The 19,144-nt window shown below is 42.8% G+C and overlaps 1 protein-coding gene across 2 annotated transcripts; it reads left to right on the top strand.

Moving 5' to 3' along the window:
* The first annotated feature begins 1,006 nt into the window (after positions 1 to 1,006).
* On the top strand, positions 1,007 to 16,353 carry s100b (S100 calcium binding protein, beta (neural)). Of its 2 annotated transcripts, none has more exons than XM_055638520.1 (4): positions 1,007 to 1,162; positions 6,369 to 6,521; positions 10,188 to 10,357; positions 16,023 to 16,353. In XM_055638520.1, exons 2-3 carry the CDS (start codon positions 6,384 to 6,386, stop codon positions 10,332 to 10,334), a joined length of 285 nt encoding a protein of 94 aa, XP_055494495.1. In that variant the 5' UTR covers positions 1,007 to 1,162; positions 6,369 to 6,383; the 3' UTR covers positions 10,335 to 10,357; positions 16,023 to 16,353. The 2 variants fall into 2 exon arrangements, with proteins under 2 accessions (XP_055494495.1, XP_055494496.1); XM_055638521.1 differs by having other exon boundaries at positions 1,026 to 1,162; positions 6,366 to 6,521.
* The last annotated feature ends 2,791 nt before the right edge of the window (positions 16,354 to 19,144 follow it).

The following is a 19,144-nucleotide window of genomic DNA, read 5'->3' as shown; positions in this document are numbered from 1 at the left end:
CCAATTTATCATTGATGTTCTTCTGTCCGACATAAGGAAAGGTTTTAAATTGATGACAGTTTCTCAATGCACAGCTCCATCAGAAATTGCAGATGACACTTCTATTCCCATGATGAGGTCAGCCACCCAACAAACACCTGCAGAGCAGAAACTTGCAATACGTTTAATTTATAAGGACAATCTTATAAGGAAAAAGATAATAGTAGGTGATCAATGTACATTCTATTGGGTGTGAACAAAGAATTCCATGTAATGGGATCATATCTTATCATTGAAGATCAACTTTGAACATTCAAACCCTTTGTTGGGACAAGGCCATAGACTGATATTCTAAAAGTTTCTGAGAATACCATAAATATCCTCTAGCGTATATTGAGAGTGCTGATTCACTAAGTACAAAATCCCTAATGTTAATGGAAAGAACTACTAAGAATATGACCATAGAAAGGGTCACGACCTGAAAGGCCACCTATCCATGATCTCCAGAGATGCAGCCTGACCTGCTGAGTTACTCCAACATTTTTCTTTGGTGAACCAGCATCTGCAGTTCCCTGTTACTGCATTATGACTATGACCATAATCGATAAGAGGTAAAATAGACAGCCTGGAACCTCCCATGGTCTGCGTGACAATGGTCCGAAGTATATCAGCTCAAGGTGGCTGATGACTGGTCACTGTAGTCCAATCAACATTTCGTTATTGTCTTATGTTCAGTCAATGCTTTTGAGTCTTGTCAGTTTCTAAACCAACTCTCTTAGCTGAACTGTTAACTCTGTTTGCCTCATGGACAATGCTGTTGTGTAACCAGCTGTCTGAGTAATTTCAAACCTGACCACAACTTGCAGGATATATTTGAAGTGTGTTCTTGTTTGTATTAATGGCTCCTACACTATTCCTTCTGATTATGGTTGCTACTTCCGAAAAGTTCCCTATGGATTATCCAACTCAGTAATGGGAGCTTTAAAAATAAATTGCTGCATCATTTAAACTCATTAAGTTGCTGCTGGTGTAACTGATCTGAGGGATGTATTGTGTCTCAGCTATGGATTGGTCAAATCTGTCCGCATAGGACGGCAGTACTTCCAAGAGGATAAAAGCAGTACCATTAGGTGGCAAAACTCACAGGCAACTCTTGCTGAAAGTTAACTGGAACCTCACCAAGGTAAGATGTACACACGATTGTGTGTAGTGAAACTGAGATGCAACAATATAATTTGATTTGGACTGAACTGAATTTGTATTAAGATTGAAAACTATTAAAATCATTGTTGCTGATTGAAATATACAATTGAAGATTATATTCAACTATGGAAAAGGTGGGATACCTAACTAGGTGGGTATTTTTAAGATGTGTTCTATTCCACCATTTCTCAGATACAGCCTGTTGAAGTGGTGGAATTGGATATATATTTGAAAAGAAAATATTCACAGGGCTGTGAAGAAAGAACAAGAGGATGGAGCAAATGAGTCAGCTCTTTCGGGCATTTTGTATTGAATAACCTCCTTCTGTACTGTCACTATTTAAGTTTTAATAAGGCAATCTTTGTGCCGGTAACGTATGTGGGATTTTATTCTCTTTCCTTGGATCCCATTATTTTGGTCTTCCTATTATTTTGTTGTGGAGGAAATTGAAATACAAAAGTGTTTTTGCAGTGACAGCATTGCCTCCCTTTTGGTAACAGCCTTGCAGAAGTTTCGAGTGTGCATCAGCGATCGTCCCAAAGTCTAAGGCTCGATAATCACGGGTCTAATTCATTTAAATTAACACAAACACACACACACAACAATCTGCGAAAGCCAAAGTAAAAATGTCAGGATACGCACAGTGGATCAGTGTTTAGTAGAAAAGATGAATACATCAACAGAGTTAATTATATCTTATATATTTTTTAATTACGCCATGTATATGCTGCTGTTCTCTTCTGGGTGGGTTGGGTGGAGTAGGCTGAATCGCAGAATTCAACGCAACTTGTAACAGGGTTTGGAACGAATCCATTGCAGAAACAAAGACTGCAGTCTGCTGAGAGCAGATTCCAGAACTGTGCTGAGTCGGTCAATGTGAACACACTGGTCTGTGAGAAGAAGGCATCGTCTCCTGTACTAACTCCTTGTGTTGTGATCTGAGAATGGAAATGGATTTAACATCAACTTTCAAATTTGCATGTTTTTCAAAAGGAAGCATTTGTAATGGAGAAGCAACAGGACAATGCGATTATTAACTAGATCCTCCAAGGAGCCAGCACAGAAACAATGGGCTGAATGGCCTCCTTTAGTTTTGCTTCTACTTGTGTGTGCTGATGTATAAAGAGCAACGTTACAAAACACAGTGAAGCTGCAAAATGCTTAACTTGATGAACTTAAAATTTCTGTCTGGTGCCAGAGTGCAAAGGTTGTGCAGAGGAGGTTATGCTCGAAGCTTAGATACCCTAATTCATGGGCTTACATGAGAAGAGATTCAATATACATTCTCTTCACACAGAAAGTTTGAATGATATAGGTTAGGGACACTGATCATGCTAATTTTGCTAATTGTAGTTTTGGCTGATGTAAAATACACCCTATCCTACCAACATACAGCATGACAGGCTGAATTACCTTGTCCGGGCAGAATAGGACTAAAGGAGTTCTGCATTGTCAGAGGGGATATGTTTCAGATGAGGGAAAGCTTCAGTTTTGTCCACCCTTTCTGCTGGATGTAGGGTTTTTTTCATGGCATTGTTTCAAGTGCTCTTTGATATCCCTCAACTAACACTGAAAACTGATAGTGTTGGGACAAACTGCGGATGCTGGTTTAAACCAAAGATTGACACAAAAAGCTGGAGTAATTCAGCGGGTCAGGCAGCATCTCAGGAGAAAAGGAATAGGTGAAATTTTGGGTTGAGACCCATCTTCAGACTTACCTGTTTATTTTTAATAGAGACCTTGTATGAAAATTTAACAATCGTGTCTAACTACACCACGCAATAACAAGACTCATACTGCATGTATACTGATGTATACTGCTTCTTAAAAATGTACCCTGATATATACTACATCTTAAAGATGTATAAGATGTTACTGCATCTTAAGATATCATTAAGATAAATAATAATCCTATCTTTCTGTGAAGCCTTGTGACATTTCCTACCTTTCCAATGTATTTATCTGCCACTGCTTAACATCACAAACCAGTAGGCTCACATCCAGAGCCCTCGTTCACTCAATGCATCTTTTCAGCAATGTGCAGGACTAGCCAGCTCTCGAGTGTTGCAGAAGCTAGAAGGAGAAAACATCTTGAATCAAATTATTTGGATAGCCAGCTTGTGACCCTTCAGGAAATGCCACTGACACCACACACAATAGTAGTTTTTTCAGTAAGCACCACTTTTGCATCACTCTGTATATGACCGTTTATAGAGATCAAGTTGCGTCCAGTCACTGGCAAGATTGCACTTAAGAAGAATTTGTGATAGAGAATTTGTCATGGGGCGGGACAATGGCGCAGCAGTGGAGTTGCAGCGCCTGAGAGCGAGTTTGATCCTGATCACGGGTGCTGACTGTACGGAGCTTATACACTCTTCCCGTGACCTGCATGGGTTTTCTCCGTGAGCTCCAGTTTCCTCTCACATTTCAACGATGCGCAGGTTTGTAGGTTAATTGGCTTCTGTAAATTGTAAATTGTCCGTAATGTGTGTGTGGGATAGTGTTATGCCCCTGTCCCACTTGGAAACCTGAACGGAAACCTCTGGAGATCTTGCACCCCACCCAAGGCTTCCATGAGGTTCCCGGAGGTTTTGGTCAATCTCCCCAATGATGGAAAGTGGTTTCCGCGTAGTCAAGGCTTCTTTTATGTTCCTGCGATTATTTGAAAAAAAACAAAACCGGCCTCGGCTAAAAATAGGTTGCCGTTTGGTCGAAGCCAGTGGAGTGTGGTTGCTATTTACTTACAGGCAGTCGAAGGCAATCTCCTTCGCTGACCAGCCATTTTGATTGGCTCATTGGAGTTTTCAGCAAAGATCCTGTAGGATCTTTGGTTTTCAGGACCTAAAAGATCCGCCGGAAGATAAAATGCCAGCTAACTTTATTAAACTTCTTAAAACTGTCTCCACTCCTTCTCCCCCCCTTCTCGCCCCTTCTCCTCCATTCTCTCCCCTTTTCTCTCTCTCCCCTTTTCTCTCCCTTCTCTCTCCCCTTCTCTCTCCCCTCCTCTCTCCCCCCTTCTCTCCCCTTCTTTCCCCTTCTCTCCCTCCCTCCCGCCCTCTCTAAAGGACTTACCGTGCTCTGTGGCAGCCGTTTACCTTCCTCTTCATCGCGCAGACAGCGCTCCTCAGCTGTCCCTGGCCCCCACCTTCACGATGTGTTTTTTGTGTGTGTGTGTGTGTGTGTGTGTGTGTGTGTGTGTGTGTGTGTGTGTGTGTGTGTGTGTGTGTGTGTGTGTGTGTGTGTGTGTGTGTGTGTGTGTGTGTGTGTGTGTGTGTGTGTGTGTGTGTGTGTGTGTGTGTGTGTGTGTGTGTGGTCGGTAACAAAGATCCTGTGGGATCTTTGGTCAGTAGATGCAGCTCATGCTTCGGTCGAGGCTTTCCAGGTGAGTGACCAAAACCTCGTGGACTCATGGAAACCTTGTGTGGGGCACAAGGTCACCAGAGGTTTCTGTTCAGGTTTCTTAAGTGGGACAGGGGCATTAGTGTGCAGGAATCGCTGGTCGGCAGGGCTCAGTGGCTCAAAGGGCCTGCTTCGTGCAGCACGTCATCGGTGCCCCGCTCCCTGCCATGGATGCCTTCCACCGAAAACGGTGTCTGAGACGGGCTGGGAAGATCATCAAAGACCCCTCACACCCCAACCACGGACTGTTTGCCCTCCTCCCATCAGGGAGGCGGTACAGGAGCCTCAGGTCACGTACTAGTAGGATGAGGAACAGCTTCTACAACAATACAATCACATTGCTGAACTCGGAGTCCCGCCGATAGATTTCTCCGGTCCCTCCGTCCCCATTGTTTAATTATTCTGTATTTTTTGATTATACTGTATCTTCTCTCTTTCTATTTTTTTTTTTTTTTAATTTCTTTATGCACAACTACTACGGACTGACGCAAAACTGCATTTCGTTGTACTCATACTTGTATTTGTGCGATGACATTAAAGTTGAATTGAATTGAATTCTACGCTGTATTTCTAAACTAAACAAAACTAACCCAGGATTTCTGTTTGATGTAGCACTCGAGTTGTTTTGAACTCAATAGACTTCCTTCTGTTTCCCTTCCGGACAGCCGAAACAAGATCGGCATCACAACAAAAGAGTCCACTGCTGAAACTGTTAGCTCATTCTAACAAATGCTGCCCAACATAGAGTCGGCAATCTAACAATCCCCTTGTGCTGCAGCCATGACAACAGCAGAGTAACCCATTTTCTTTCTGCAGTGAACCTTTCCTATTCTGCTGCAACCAAAACGCAAGGCCACATTAAATCCGCTTGACATTTATTCCTACATTCCAGCCCTTTGGAAACTTATCAGCAGTTACCAATTATAGATAATTCTGAGGCTGAATCTATGAAATTGACTGTTTGTACATCTGCGCACATAATCACAAGTAATTGCAGCAAAAAAAGTTTACATAACTTATCTTGCTTCATTCACCCAGAAAAATGAACGACATAGCCCAAACACTTCAGCAATTCCAGGGATTTAGCCAGTATTTTTTGTTCTCCAAAAAGAAATTTTATTCAGAATAATAAAAAATATATACAAAACAAGAACAGTGCAGTCTTCTGACATTCACATCAGCTATAAATATATTAATTAGCGTTATATTTGGTTGTGTTCACAAAGCTATCAGTATAGTCAAGTCAAGTCAAGTCAAGTTTATTTGTCACATGCACATACGAGATGTGCAGTGAAATGAAAGTGGCAATGCTCGCGGACTTTTGTGCAGACAAACAACAAAACAACCAAACAAATTATAAACACAATCATAACACACATATTATTTTACATAATAAATAATAGAAGGAAAAACCAGGCATCCTTGCCACTCATGTGGCCCTCTGGATTGGTATCCCTTCCCTTGTTTACAGGTGTCTCCTCCAGACCCTGCCTCCAGTAACATAGCACCTGCCATTGGTATGTTGTGGCAAATTGCAGTGGATCAAGGTCATTTGTGAGCCTGGAGGACTACCACATCCATGCCAACTGCAATGCCAATCTAAACTAATCCCATTTACCATATTCAAAAGCATGGCAACTCAAATGGGAACATTGAGAGCTCATACGGATATAGAGGTGGAGGGTGTTAGAGAGTTCCGGGGAGAGAGCCATGTAGAGATTTGAATGCATAGATGCAAGTGTTAACTCAAATGTTAACTCACCCATTTCTTTCTTTCACTCAAGCAGCTTTTTCCCAACAAGATGTCTGATCTGGAGAATGCCCTGGTGACAATTATTGAAACATTTCACAAGTACAGTGGCAACGATGGAGATAAGCTAAAGCTGAAGAAGGCGGATCTGAAGAATCTCATCAACAATGAGCTCAGCAACTTCATTGGGGTGAGTAGGATGAGTGGGCCTTTGAGACGGTTCTGCTGATAAGGTTTTTAGGGCTTGTTCAAATACGAGCATCATGACATTGTAAATTAAGGGCAGATCCATTTTTAACATCCATCGACTTTACGTGGAGACTGAATTTAAGACCATGAGCCTGGGAGCAAGGAGCACACAATGGTGTCAAGCACATTGAGATACCAGGGTATATACTGAGGTAGGATCTGTGGTTATCCTGTGCCTTGCATTATCCAGAATGCAGCTAGCAGCTTCCCTACCCCTTTGCCATACCCAATGAGTCAACTCTCAGGACTGAGAAGGATCTCAGCCTCCAATTCTTTCTTGCGCACCCTGTGGGCGAAATGCCTGTCTACACCCAGCTTTTCAACAGGCAACGTCCCTGAGAAATGTTGAGCATGGAATGAGGGGTAAGCTGGAAGCATTGAAACAGGACACTTCAAGTGCTGTACATGCAGTGGCTGCTATAATGAGAGGGATGGGGATGGTGAAAGTGGCAGGGATGTAATATGTGAGTCAGCAAGGAAAAATTAGAACTTTAGGTGGAATCCTCCCAGTCACTCAAATAATTTCTTCAAGATCAGTAAATGGCAGTCAGTAAGACTCGGACGATCCATTTTCTGATTGGAATTTCCACTCAAATCTTTTCCATAGTCCGTTCAAACTCAGAGTTCACTGCTGTAACATTTAAAATTATGAATTAAAAATGTGTTGGGTTATTGATAGGAATAATATCCAATGGTCCAGAAATTGTGTCAATCCGCTTTCACTGATATCCCTAGAGTGATGGACTATTGGAGTTTCACAGCACCGCTTGTTTAGCCCATAGCTTTGCCAGGGTAATACTTCAACTCCTGAGAAGTCTTGACACAGGGAATGCAGAGAGAATGTGGGGGATCAGGGTCACCGTTTATAAATTAAAAAACTTAAAGGCGTGAAGGACAGAGATGAGGTGAAATTTACTTTCACAGTGTCCTGGGTCTTTGGAACCTCAAACGTTGGTCTTCAAACTCTTTGAAGACTTTAATACAGAGATAGAGTCCCGATAGGTGAATGGGTGAAAGGTTGCTGTGGTTTTGCAAGATCTGATTCAAGTTTGTAGTCAAGTCAGCCTTCACCTCATCGAATTATGCCACTTAGAGGAGCCTAGTGGTTTCCTCCCTCTATTCATTCATGTGTTTCAATGTGGACAGTGCAGAAACAGGCCCTTTGGGCCAATGAGCACACTGTCCAATGATCACCCTGTACTCTAGCACTAGCCTACACACTAGGGACAATTTACTACTTTTACCAAAGCCAATTGACCTACAAACCTGTACATCTTTGGAGTGTTGGAGGTAACCGGAGCACCCAGAGAAAAGCCATGTGGTCACAGGGAGAATGTACAAACTCTGCACAGATAGCAGCAGTAGTCAGGATCGAACCCCGTTGTCTGGTGCTGTAAGCCCCTTATCTAGAGAAAAAGGAATTTGTGGTGAATGCTTCATAACTTGTTGGTTTTAGATGGTTATGAACTTTGCAGAGAAATAGAGGGGGACTGGATGAAAGAGAGATAGAGAGGAAAATAGGAGAGAAAGGGGGGGGGGGGGGGGGAAGGGAGAGAGAGAGAGAGAGAGAGAAAGCAAAACAAGTAACAAAAATGTCGTAGTCTGTGGAAAGAGGGCCCAGAGGCCAAGAAGAAGTACCATTAATACCATCTCAGAGCTTTCAAAGCTCCTGCTCGGTTATCTGTCAGCCCTTTATTAATTATATAGATCTTGATGCTTTTCCCAGAATCACTCAACAATGTAAAACAAGACTCCCTCTGGCCATTGCAGACACACACTCTTTTCTCTGCATTTACTGAAATCAGAAACCCACGTTCATAGAATCCACACAATAGCTCAGAAAACATCGAGAATGTTTTCCTAAATGCATTTAAGATGCTACCAACAGACAGCAGTCACTGGAATTCTTCAGCTGGGCGAAGTGACTGGGGGAGGTGGAGGGTGGGGCTGCTGACTGCTACAAAGGAAGGTATTGTGTCGGTGAAGAACCTGCATGAATTAAGAGCCACAGTGCTGACTGTTCAGATATGCTGTAAACACTGGCTGCTTTCAGCAATCAAAATAGCATTGTGTTTAAAAGACACAAAATGCTGGAGTAACTCAGCAGGTCAGGCAGCATAGCTGGGCAACATGGATAGGTGATGTTTTGGATCACAACCCGTCTTCAGTCTGAAGCTCTATCCCTCTCTCTCTATCTTTCAGTCCGAGGAGGTGCTGCTATCTGCTCAAGTTCAAGCAAATGCCTCAAAACTCATTGGCCAGCGGTTCATTCTACAGCAAGACAATGATCCCAAATATACTACTCAAGTAACAAAGGAGTTTTTCAAAGCTAGAAAATGGTCAATTCTTGAGTGGCCAAGTCAATTACCTGATCTGAACCCAATTATGCATGCCTTTTATATGCTGAAGTGAAAACTGAAGGGGACTAGTCCCCAAAACAAGCATAAGCTAAAGGTACACAAAAATGCTGGAGAAACTCAGCGGGTACAGCAGCATCTATGGAGCGAAGGAAATAGGCAATATTTCGGGCCGAAACGTTGCCTATTTCCTTCGCTCCATAGATGCTGCTGCACCCGCTGAGTTTCTCCAGCATGTGTACCTTCGATTTTCCAGCATCTGCAGTTCCTTCTTAAGCATAAGCTAAAGACGGCTGCAATACAGGCCTGGCAGCACATCACCAGAGAAGACACCCTGCAACTGATGATGTCCATGAATCGCAGTCATTGCATGCAAAGAATATGCAACAAAATATTAAACATGACATTGCTGTGTTCCAAACATTATGGTGCCCCAAAATGGGGGGACTATCTATAAACATGGCTGTAATTTCTACATGGTGAAACCAAAATGTATAAAAATTGCCTTTATCACAATCTGACCATGTGCACTTTAAGCACATGTAATTTTATTCTATTACAAATCTCAAATTGTGGAGTACAGAGGAAAATAAATAAAGGATGGGTCTTTGTCCCAAAGATTGTGGAGGGCATTGTATATATAAAACAGAGGTGCATACAAATATATGTTCATAGAGGCTGGTGAATTTCTGGAATTCCCCATCTCAGAGAGTTGTGGAGTCTGGATCATGAGAAGTATTGAAGGTGGAGAGATCAAGGGAATGGAAGATTTGGAAAAAGTGGTACAGAAGAGAAGTTGAGGCCTGGGGTGGATTAGCCATGATCATGTTGAATGTTGGGGCAGGCTTGTGGGGCTGAGTGGCATACCCCTGCTCCTGCATCCTCATTTTGTATGAATGATTCAGAGGATGTTATAACAGGGAAATCAAGTCTTTAGGCATAAAAGATTCCGCTTCAAAAACAGGAGCAGAATAGTCCCATAGTCAACCATTAGATGGCAGTGAAGCAGATTCCCAGTCAAAGCTGGTAATCTTTGCTTTGTCTTGTAGTGTTGCTGAACTCTCTGACAGTAGCATCACGCCAGCAGCACATGCACAAACAACCATGTCCTATTTATAGGTATTTTGTGCTTGTGTGTGTATCTGTGCATTTGTGTGAGTTTGTCTGTGGGTGTGTTTGTAATTGTGTGCACACGAGTAATGTTCCTTGAAACTTGTCTTTCCTTTTGTTTACAAAACATATCTTTGCAGGACCTCAAAGACCCAGAGACCCTGGACAAGCTGATGGAAAGTCTCGACACTGATGGTGACGCGGAGTGTGACTTTCAAGAGTATGTCGCATTCATCAGCATGGTAACCACAGCGTGCCACGGGTTCTTTGTGCAGAAGGACGAGTAGGGAGAGCACATGGTGGAGACAGTGTAAGATATTGCTTTCTTCATTGCTTCCACGAATAATGGCTTGTGAGATTACAATAGAGCAATCAAGCATGGTTCCCAGAGTTTGCAAAAACTGGTCGTACATGAGTAACACACACCATGTCCACAGGACCTCATGAGTTAACAGGCCTAACGGACAGTTAATTTCCAGTTTCCTTCCATGTTCAGCTCTCCTCTATATTTCTGCAGTCAAAGATGGTGGTTAGAAGACAGATTTAAAGCAGAACTTAAGGACATCATTTAGGGGTCTTTCTATTACTTCTAACTCATGTGCCCTCAATGAATTTGACACAGTAATGAAGAGGGAACTAGATTCATCTCACCTCTGTTGTACTTGAGGATGTAATTCTCTGGGTGGAATAAAGAGAATTTAATTTACCATGTAAATCTGCTGTCGCAGAAATTTGGTATTCCGCATCACAGGAGAAAGAAGGAACTTACAGTTCAAGACATCACCAATTTTCATGCCACCTGTAATGATTATTCGTCCCTCCTACATTCTCATCCAACTCATTAATGAATATAATGAACAGCAAGGGTCTCAGCATTGATCACCAATAGGCACTAACGGTCTAACGGTTATCGGGCATGTCTAGTCTTGCCATTCAGCAGCCCTGAAATTGATAGATGTACAATCACTGTCTCTGAAATTCTCACCTACTGACAATCCCATCACTTTTCAGAGATTCCCAAAGATTCCCAAAGACTAGATCCAGTACCACTGTCCAGCAGAACTCTCAAAAGGAACACCAAAAGCTCTCCCGATGGTCCTGTACAAATCTTACTCTATTTAAGCCTGCCACACCATGGCAGTCCTGGTTAACATGCCGGAAAGTGAAACTTCCTTCTGCTCTTCCCTGATGATTTTAATGCTTCCCTGTACTTTGCTCACAGACCTGCTGTTCCATTGCCCACTAGTTGGAGGTATGGAGTACTCCTCTTGCAGTAAAGTGAAATCCCACCTCCTCTGTTACATCCACTCACCACCACCAATCACACATGAATGCTTTATTATCTGGGAAGTCGAGTTGCTAGTCCAACCCTTCTTTCAACCACATCTCCATGATACCAACATATCATATTCCTGCATATCAATTAATGCCTTGGGTCATCTTCAATGGTTCAATGGTTCTTTATGGTCATGTATGCACTGCACAGTGAAATTCTTTTTGCACAGCTCACACATGCACGTCACCATATTTTGGCACCATTTACACAAAGAAGTCCAAACTCCAAAGTCCGGTCCACATGCTGGATATACTGGAGTGCCCCCGATCCAAGTATGCACAGGTAAAATGCAGGCCGCTGCAGGGCCTCCTCCATTGCCCTCGACCAGCTCAACCCTTGAACCAACGTACCTCTCCTTGCCCTTACTTGTTGGACTATTTATATTAAAATAGCTGCTTTCCAGTCTTGTTCCATGGCCTTGTTAAAACGATGGGTGCTCAGCCCATTGGGCTGACTGAGTTTTCCTTCTTTATTTAGTTGTTCTATACCCTCATTATGTCTCATTTCATCTAAAACCACACCGAGAGCAATATTAACACCTGCCCTCCCCCCTCACCCCGTAAGGATGTTAGACTCGGACAGGTTGGGAATATGCTCCGTCAGAGATTGAAGCTCAGGCTCAGAGACTTCTGACCCATTGACCAAAGGCCAGGATCGGAATTGTTCATCTTTTGTACAGTATTAACTAAAAGAAATAATACCCACCTTAGGATCATTCACGTCCCACTTGGTACTTGCCATTTTGACACAGAAAACGAGTTGCTGGAGCAGGTCCAGTAGCATCCATGGAGGGAAACCCAGACAGACCAAATTTTGGGTTGAGACCTTTCATCGGGAACTTTACAATTATTCATCCCCACAGAACACTGCCCAACAGACAGTCATTATACATAAAGCCAGTTGCCTCTACATCCAAATGGAATGAACAAACTTCTGTTCAGAAATCGAATGGTTGTGAAGTGCCTGGAATGTTTAATGTCTGTGCAAGGCTTCTTGTTACCATTAGCAACTCTCTTGTGCACAATCCCATTTCCAATGTTTTTCTTTCAGGCATCTCCCCTGCTGCTTTTCTAGTTGTTTTTCTCATAATTAAAGGGGTTGGAAAGAAGTGAGAAAATTTGAAACATTTGGCAACACCACAAACGCAGCCTGAGATGGTCTGTCAGCTCATTGATTGATTCAAAGATATAGCCAAGCATCAGGCCCATTGGCCCACCGAGTCCACAATGATTTATCAGTTGATCACCCGTTCAGACTCGATCAATGTTATCCTGCTTTTGTATCAACTCCCTACACACTGGAGCAATTTATAGAAGCCAATTAACCTGCAAATTCCTATGTATTTGGGATATGGGAGGAAACTGAAGCATCTGGAGGAAACCCACGTGGTCACAGGGATAAGATGCAAACTCCACACAGGCAGCATCTGAGGCCAGGATCAAACCCGGGTGTCTGCCGCTATGAGTCAGCAGCTATTCCAGCTTTATCACTGTGCTGACCTTATGTTTGGTTTTAGGTCATAAGGTCAAGTTGTTAATCATTCAGACCTAATCATGGGAGTTTGAATCATTGCCAATCTTGAGTTCTATATTTAGCAACCACACAACCAGCAAAATAAGAATGTTTAATCATATCAGTAAGCACTGGATTCAAATGGGGATGGCAGAGGTAAAAGCTTAAGAGAGGCAACACACAGCATTGCATTAACCTGCTGTAACATCAATCAGAAGTCTTTGTATTGATCATTTCCTTCACTGGGACTTGTCCTTATGTCACAAATGTCTAATTCAGGATAACCCAGGCTTGAAATCAATCAATGCCTTAGACACTGGGGAAGTTCATTAGTACTGGCAGCTGGTGCACCAAGGAGTATGCATCTCTCCAACACGTCCTATGACCCTGCAAGCAGTTTATTCGTTCCTGAGAAAGATGCGCAGCCGGTTGAGGAATTGACGTCCACAACCAGTACCAGAGCAATATCAGTTAATTTACAGGCAGGGTAAGCAATTTGCTTGAACAACTTCTTCAGTTCGGCAACAGCTGGAAGATTGAGCTGCCGAGGGAACAGACCAATGCAGAGTCTCTCCTGGGTCACTGACATTGCATTCCCCTTGTTGTCAACACGTCAGGCTTTGATGCACACTCATCCCCATGGCACTGGCTCCTAGGCTGGCAGTATCTCTGGCTCCCCATCCCCTTGATGTTCCTACTGCGGTAATAATAACAGGCCACTCCCAAAACTCACTCACTGCTCTCAGTGGGCTGATACTAGTCAGAAAACACTATCGGAAACAACATGGGGCGTTTATACAGTAGTGCATGTGCTCCATGGGCAAAGCAATATTCAACCCTACCCTGTGGGATGAATGATATAACCAATAAGAACACAGGACATAGAGCGCTCTAGCATGGGTACAGCCCTTCAGCCCACGATATCCGTGCTGAACATGATGCTAAATTAAACTAATTCCTTCTGCCTGCACGTGATCCATATTCCTCCATTACTTGCATATCCATGTCCTCACCAAAAGGCCGATCACATCTGCTTCCACATCACCCTTTGCAGCATGTTCCAGGCACTCATCACTATGTGTAAAAGATTTACCCTGCACATCATCTTTAAACGTTCCCCTTCTGACCTTAAAGCTAAGCTCTGGGAAAGCCAAGGTGCTGTTTTTCTAGTCAGTGTGTGACCTCCAGAGTTGATTTTCAGCTCTTCTCTCAAATGGCCTCACAAGCCATTTTGCTTCAGCCTGGTTGGGGTTGAATATAAATGAAGTGCTTGCCACCGACATCACATCTCATCAAATATACAGAAGCAGATAGGATTGGTGTTTGAAAACCAGTCATACGACATCAACTGCAATTGACCAACAAATCCCAAACAATGCTCTTTTAACCTGATGTAGCTCAGAGGGAGGTGGTCTTGCCTTTAAGGTGACAGGTTTAAATCCCACCGCAATGTCACTAAAACAGGAGATCTTTTCACAACACTGATTTGTGGATGCTTGCTGTGCATAAATAGACAGATGAAACTCCTGCATTATAAAGGAACTATCTATTCCCAGTCTGCCTTCGCTTCTAAGGTATTTTGGGTCAGCCTGAGATTGTACACACGTGCATGCATGTATGTGCATTTATTGAGCCCCTCTGAGGAGGAGCGATCATAATTAAAGATAGACACAAAATGCTGTCTGAAGAAGGGGCTCGACCGGAATCGTCACCTATTCCTTTTCTCCAGAGTTGTTGCCTGACCCGCTGAGTTACTCCAGCATTTTGTGTCTATCTTCGGTGTACACCAACATCTGCAGCTCCTTCCGACACACCTGATCATCCTGAAGAGTGATTATAACTGAAAATCCTTAAGGAAGTATAATCATAATTTGATAGAATTTTGGCTAAATTGAAAGTGATTTTGTCCAGTCTGAAAACAGATAGTTAAATAGGGTAACAATTGGGGTGCCAGGGTGAGTGCTGCTGCTTTACTGTGGAAGCTGACTGTACATAAATTGCCCGATGCAATTTCTTCATTACAGTAGGAATTACCCATTTAAAGTCTGCCTTTGCTTCCAAGTATTTTAAAATATCCCAAGATTGTGGGGGACGTTATATGTTCAAGTCTTTGATATTTTTGCCTGGGTATTTGATGCAGCTGGTGCACTCAAAAGCACACTGACACACAAGTGAGAGTGGAGGAAAGAGCTTTGAACTTACACAGAATTTAACTGACTTTGTTTTTGTGAGAGAAGGGGCACAGAAGAGGTGCAAACAATTTCAGAATAGGAAAGGCAAATCAATATTGTGGGTTGCAGATACTTATCTAGCAGAGCTGTGAGCATGTAACCACAAGAACTCAGTACAAAACATGTGAGATTCTGGCAAAGCCCAAACAAGTCAATTTTTTTGGAAATGACAGTCCAATTCTGAGTTCAGCTTTTCCAAGGATTCAAAGGCGATCAAAGCTCACATTCAACAAAATTATAATACAAATACATTCACATGTCCAGTGATGAATGGGAAGCAGGAGCTGGCCAGCTCTTGTGATTGGAACCTACTACCAGTGACCAACAGTGAAATGTTGTGTTGAAAGTTAGGACAGAGATGGTGTGAAGTGATCAACATGAGCTTCTATCCATGCTAAAGTTATGAGATGACTGATGGAAGATGAATGGATATCGAGTGACAAGAGGGCACTGGAGGAGGAGAATTTGCAGGGTCACCCGAAGAGATCATATGACTTGGTTGTCCATGATAACAGGGAGAGATGGGCGGATTGCCTCAGCTAGTTCCACACTTGCTTCAAGGTCAGCAGACTGCAGACTGAGATGCACAGAGCCCTGGTCCTGCGGCCACCCTTCAGGTTGGTCTCACTGCTTGGGATGGACATCAGTCCACAGATCCCCATGTTTCCTGAGACTGGAAGTAGGAAAATGGATCATCCTCAGGGGTACATTAGACAAAGAACACTCAGCAGCCAAAAATGATTCAGCCAATCATGTCTGGTTAGCTCACTGGTTTCAGCTAAAAGAAAGGTTCTTTATGTTCACACTCCATTTCTTTTAAAGAAACAAAAATGCTCTTGTAGCTCCCCTTTGTCAATTACATCTTTTGGTGAGTTTAATTTGTTTTGTTTTCACAGGAGGCTGGAAGGAGACCATGAGGCAAGATGCTGTTGGCATGGACACTGCAGAAGTAACAAGCAGGTCCTGGCAGGCATGCCCCTTGCAAACTAACCTTGAGTACCGTGAATGCTCCTTGTCCTGCTTAATGCATAGGGCTTCAATTACAGATACTGAGGGCAACAGGAGCCCTGGCAGCAATGAATCAACTGATGGAAATCACCTAATTTATAGATTTGTTCAACCTGGGCAAGGATTAGCAATCTCTCCTAACACACCTGAATGGTTACGCTAGAAATCGTACTTTTACTAATTTACAAATAAAATCTCATGTGCAGATTAATTACGCAACTGTGTTTGAATGATATAATTCCCAGCATTTTCTCCCCCAGTCACTGCTTTCATTTGATAAAGGCCCCACAAACGATGGTTGATCTCTTATTCTTCACTGATTGAGCATGAGTAGACTCTTCAATTGTGGGTGGCATCTGGGCAGGGCCGAATCAACTCTCACACCAACTGTGAGGCCAGGGATTATCAATTATTATCGGAAATTACCCTGAACCTCATCAGGTGGCTGGGAGACTGCCAATCTGCAGAAGGTTATACACTTGGAACAGCCATAAAGTAAGAGAGGCTGAGGCACACGCACACGCGCACACGCGCACGCGCACACACAATTAGATAGCTTTAGACTTCCCTAATTTGGGAAAAAGATATTCACTTTATGCCGCTCATGATTTTATATACTTCTTTAAGGTCACACTTCGGCTTCCAACACTCCAGGGAAAAGAATCCTAATCTATACAGCCTCCCTTATAACTCAAACCTTCCAGACTCTCCAACTGCAGTAGCACTCAAGTAATATATAATTTTTGCTCCATTTCCGTTTTAATGACGATCAAAACTGCACACATTACTTGAAGTATGGCCTTACCAACACCTTGTATGGCTGAAATATGACATCCCAACTCCTGAGCTCAATATCCTGATCAATAAAAGCAAGGGTGCCAAATACCTCCTTCACCACCCTTTTCACCTTTGTAAGAGAGAATCAATGTGGGATACAGGGGAAAAAGGAGAGGTAATAGGACTGATAGGATTGCTCCTCTGAGAGCCAGTATTGATCGAATGGTCCAATTGACGTCCTGTGCTATAATAAGTATGAAATAAGTATGAAAAAGCAAACCACACAGTATGTGGCAACGATTGGCCAATGGTGGATCGAGCAAATGCACAAAAAAATATGAAACAAAGAAAGGCTAACATTTAAAGGATTATTACATACTGTAGTTCACGAGTTATATTTCCTTTAAGGCAAAAACCCCTGGAAAAGTCCAGCTATGGCTACCAAAACTTGTTAAGAACAGGATGAGATCAAAGCCAAAGGCATTTAATGATCCAGAAAAAAGCAGAAACCTTGTGGATTGGGATTAAATTCAGAATTCAGCAAAAGAGGAGACAGGAATCAACAAGGAAAGGGAATGTTGAATACAAGAATAGTCCAATGAGGAACTACAGCAGACTGTAAAATCTTGTGACAGTATGTAACGGGAAATATTGATGATAGGGGCAGGATAAATTTTATCAAGGGGATAAGAAAATTCTGAGAAATTAAGTAATTTCTGATGCCAACTTGTTACCACACAGAGGACTAACTTTCAGCCCACTAAATCTGTGCATGCTGCAAATACAGTGATCCCGTCAGTCCTATTCCCTCTCCCCTCAGTTCCCTGTTGCCCAGCAACATAACCCCTCTCTTACATACCCCCAACCTCCCCTTTCATTATTCTGTCATTCTCCTCCACAATGAGATGATGTATAGCAGCTGAATAAGCCAACTGTGCGTCTGTGGGATGTGAGTGGAAACTGGATTGCCGAGGGAAAACCCACACAGTCACAGGGAAAGCACGCAAACTCCACACAGACAGCATCTCAAGTCAGGTTCAAATGCCTCTTGCTGTGAGTCTACTCCCGTTCCTATTTCCCGGTCCTTGGTGTTTTATTTATGAGAAAAGGAAGAGGGAAAGTTAATGGTAAGTGAAAAATAAGGCAAAATAAGGAATGGTAGACCAGTCTACCTTGCATCAGCAGTGCGGAAGATGTTAGAATATGTAATGAAGGAAGTGGCTAAATAGCACTTAGAAAATAATAAGATTGGGCAGCGCAGTATGATTTCTGAAAAGAAAATTGTATGGCAACTATTGGAATGTTTTGATGTTGCAACTAGCAAAATATGTAAAGGTGTTCATACACCAGTGATTTATTTGCATTTTCAGACAGCATTTGATAAGGCACCTACGATGATCATTAAACGTAATTAGTGTGTGGTAATGGGGTTAATATACTGGCATGGATGGGGACTGTTTAGTTATGAGAAATCAACGAATATGAATGACAGATTGGGAGGTGTCAGGTCATGTATTTCCCTACCTAGACGTTGATTGGCCAGATCATGCCTGGCCAGTGGATACATTTTCTCTCTCTGTAGAAACACCCCCTCACTATCAGGTACAAGGAGTGAATGGGATTTGATCACGTTGTTCTTGCCGAGAACTACAATGAAGCATAATGAGTGGACAGGTCCACCCCAAGTGACTTCTCTTTTCATCCTGTCTGAATCACTCACTAAGGTGCTGCATTGAATCATCGTGTGTTGGTCTTCTCGACCTCCTCCTGTATCGAGCGCTGTGAGATTGGATCTCATCCAATGTCCAGCTCAGTATCTTCTGAAATTCTTCTGCCTTCTGTCAAAGCTTTTCACTGTGCCTCGCTACACGTGACAATAAACTGAACTGAACTGAATTGTCCTTGCGATTGGCATTCTTGCTACATGCATTCATTGCTCAGGCTGTGCTGAATCTTTATGTTGTACACATGTTCTCTGCAAGCTGTTTGATGTTGTATGGCGAATCTCACAATAATCTCGAATAATTTGTTAATACTATTCTGTAATATGGTGACATTCTTCCAGTTCAAAGACCTACTAGTTCTTCAGTTCATAAATGATAGGAGCAGAATTAGGCCATTTGGCCCATAGGTCTACTCTGCCATTCAATTACAGCTGATCTATCTCTCCCTCTCAACCCCATTCTCCTGCTGCCTCTCCATGACCCCTGACACTTCAGTTAAACCCCCTTTT

Source organism: Leucoraja erinacea, chromosome 7, assembly GCF_028641065.1.
Source record: "Leucoraja erinacea ecotype New England chromosome 7, Leri_hhj_1, whole genome shotgun sequence".
NCBI lineage: Eukaryota > Metazoa > Chordata > Chondrichthyes > Rajiformes > Rajidae > Leucoraja > Leucoraja erinaceus.
The sequence above is the reverse complement of the archived record's forward strand: the minus strand, read 5'-3'. Positions and strand labels throughout refer to the sequence as shown.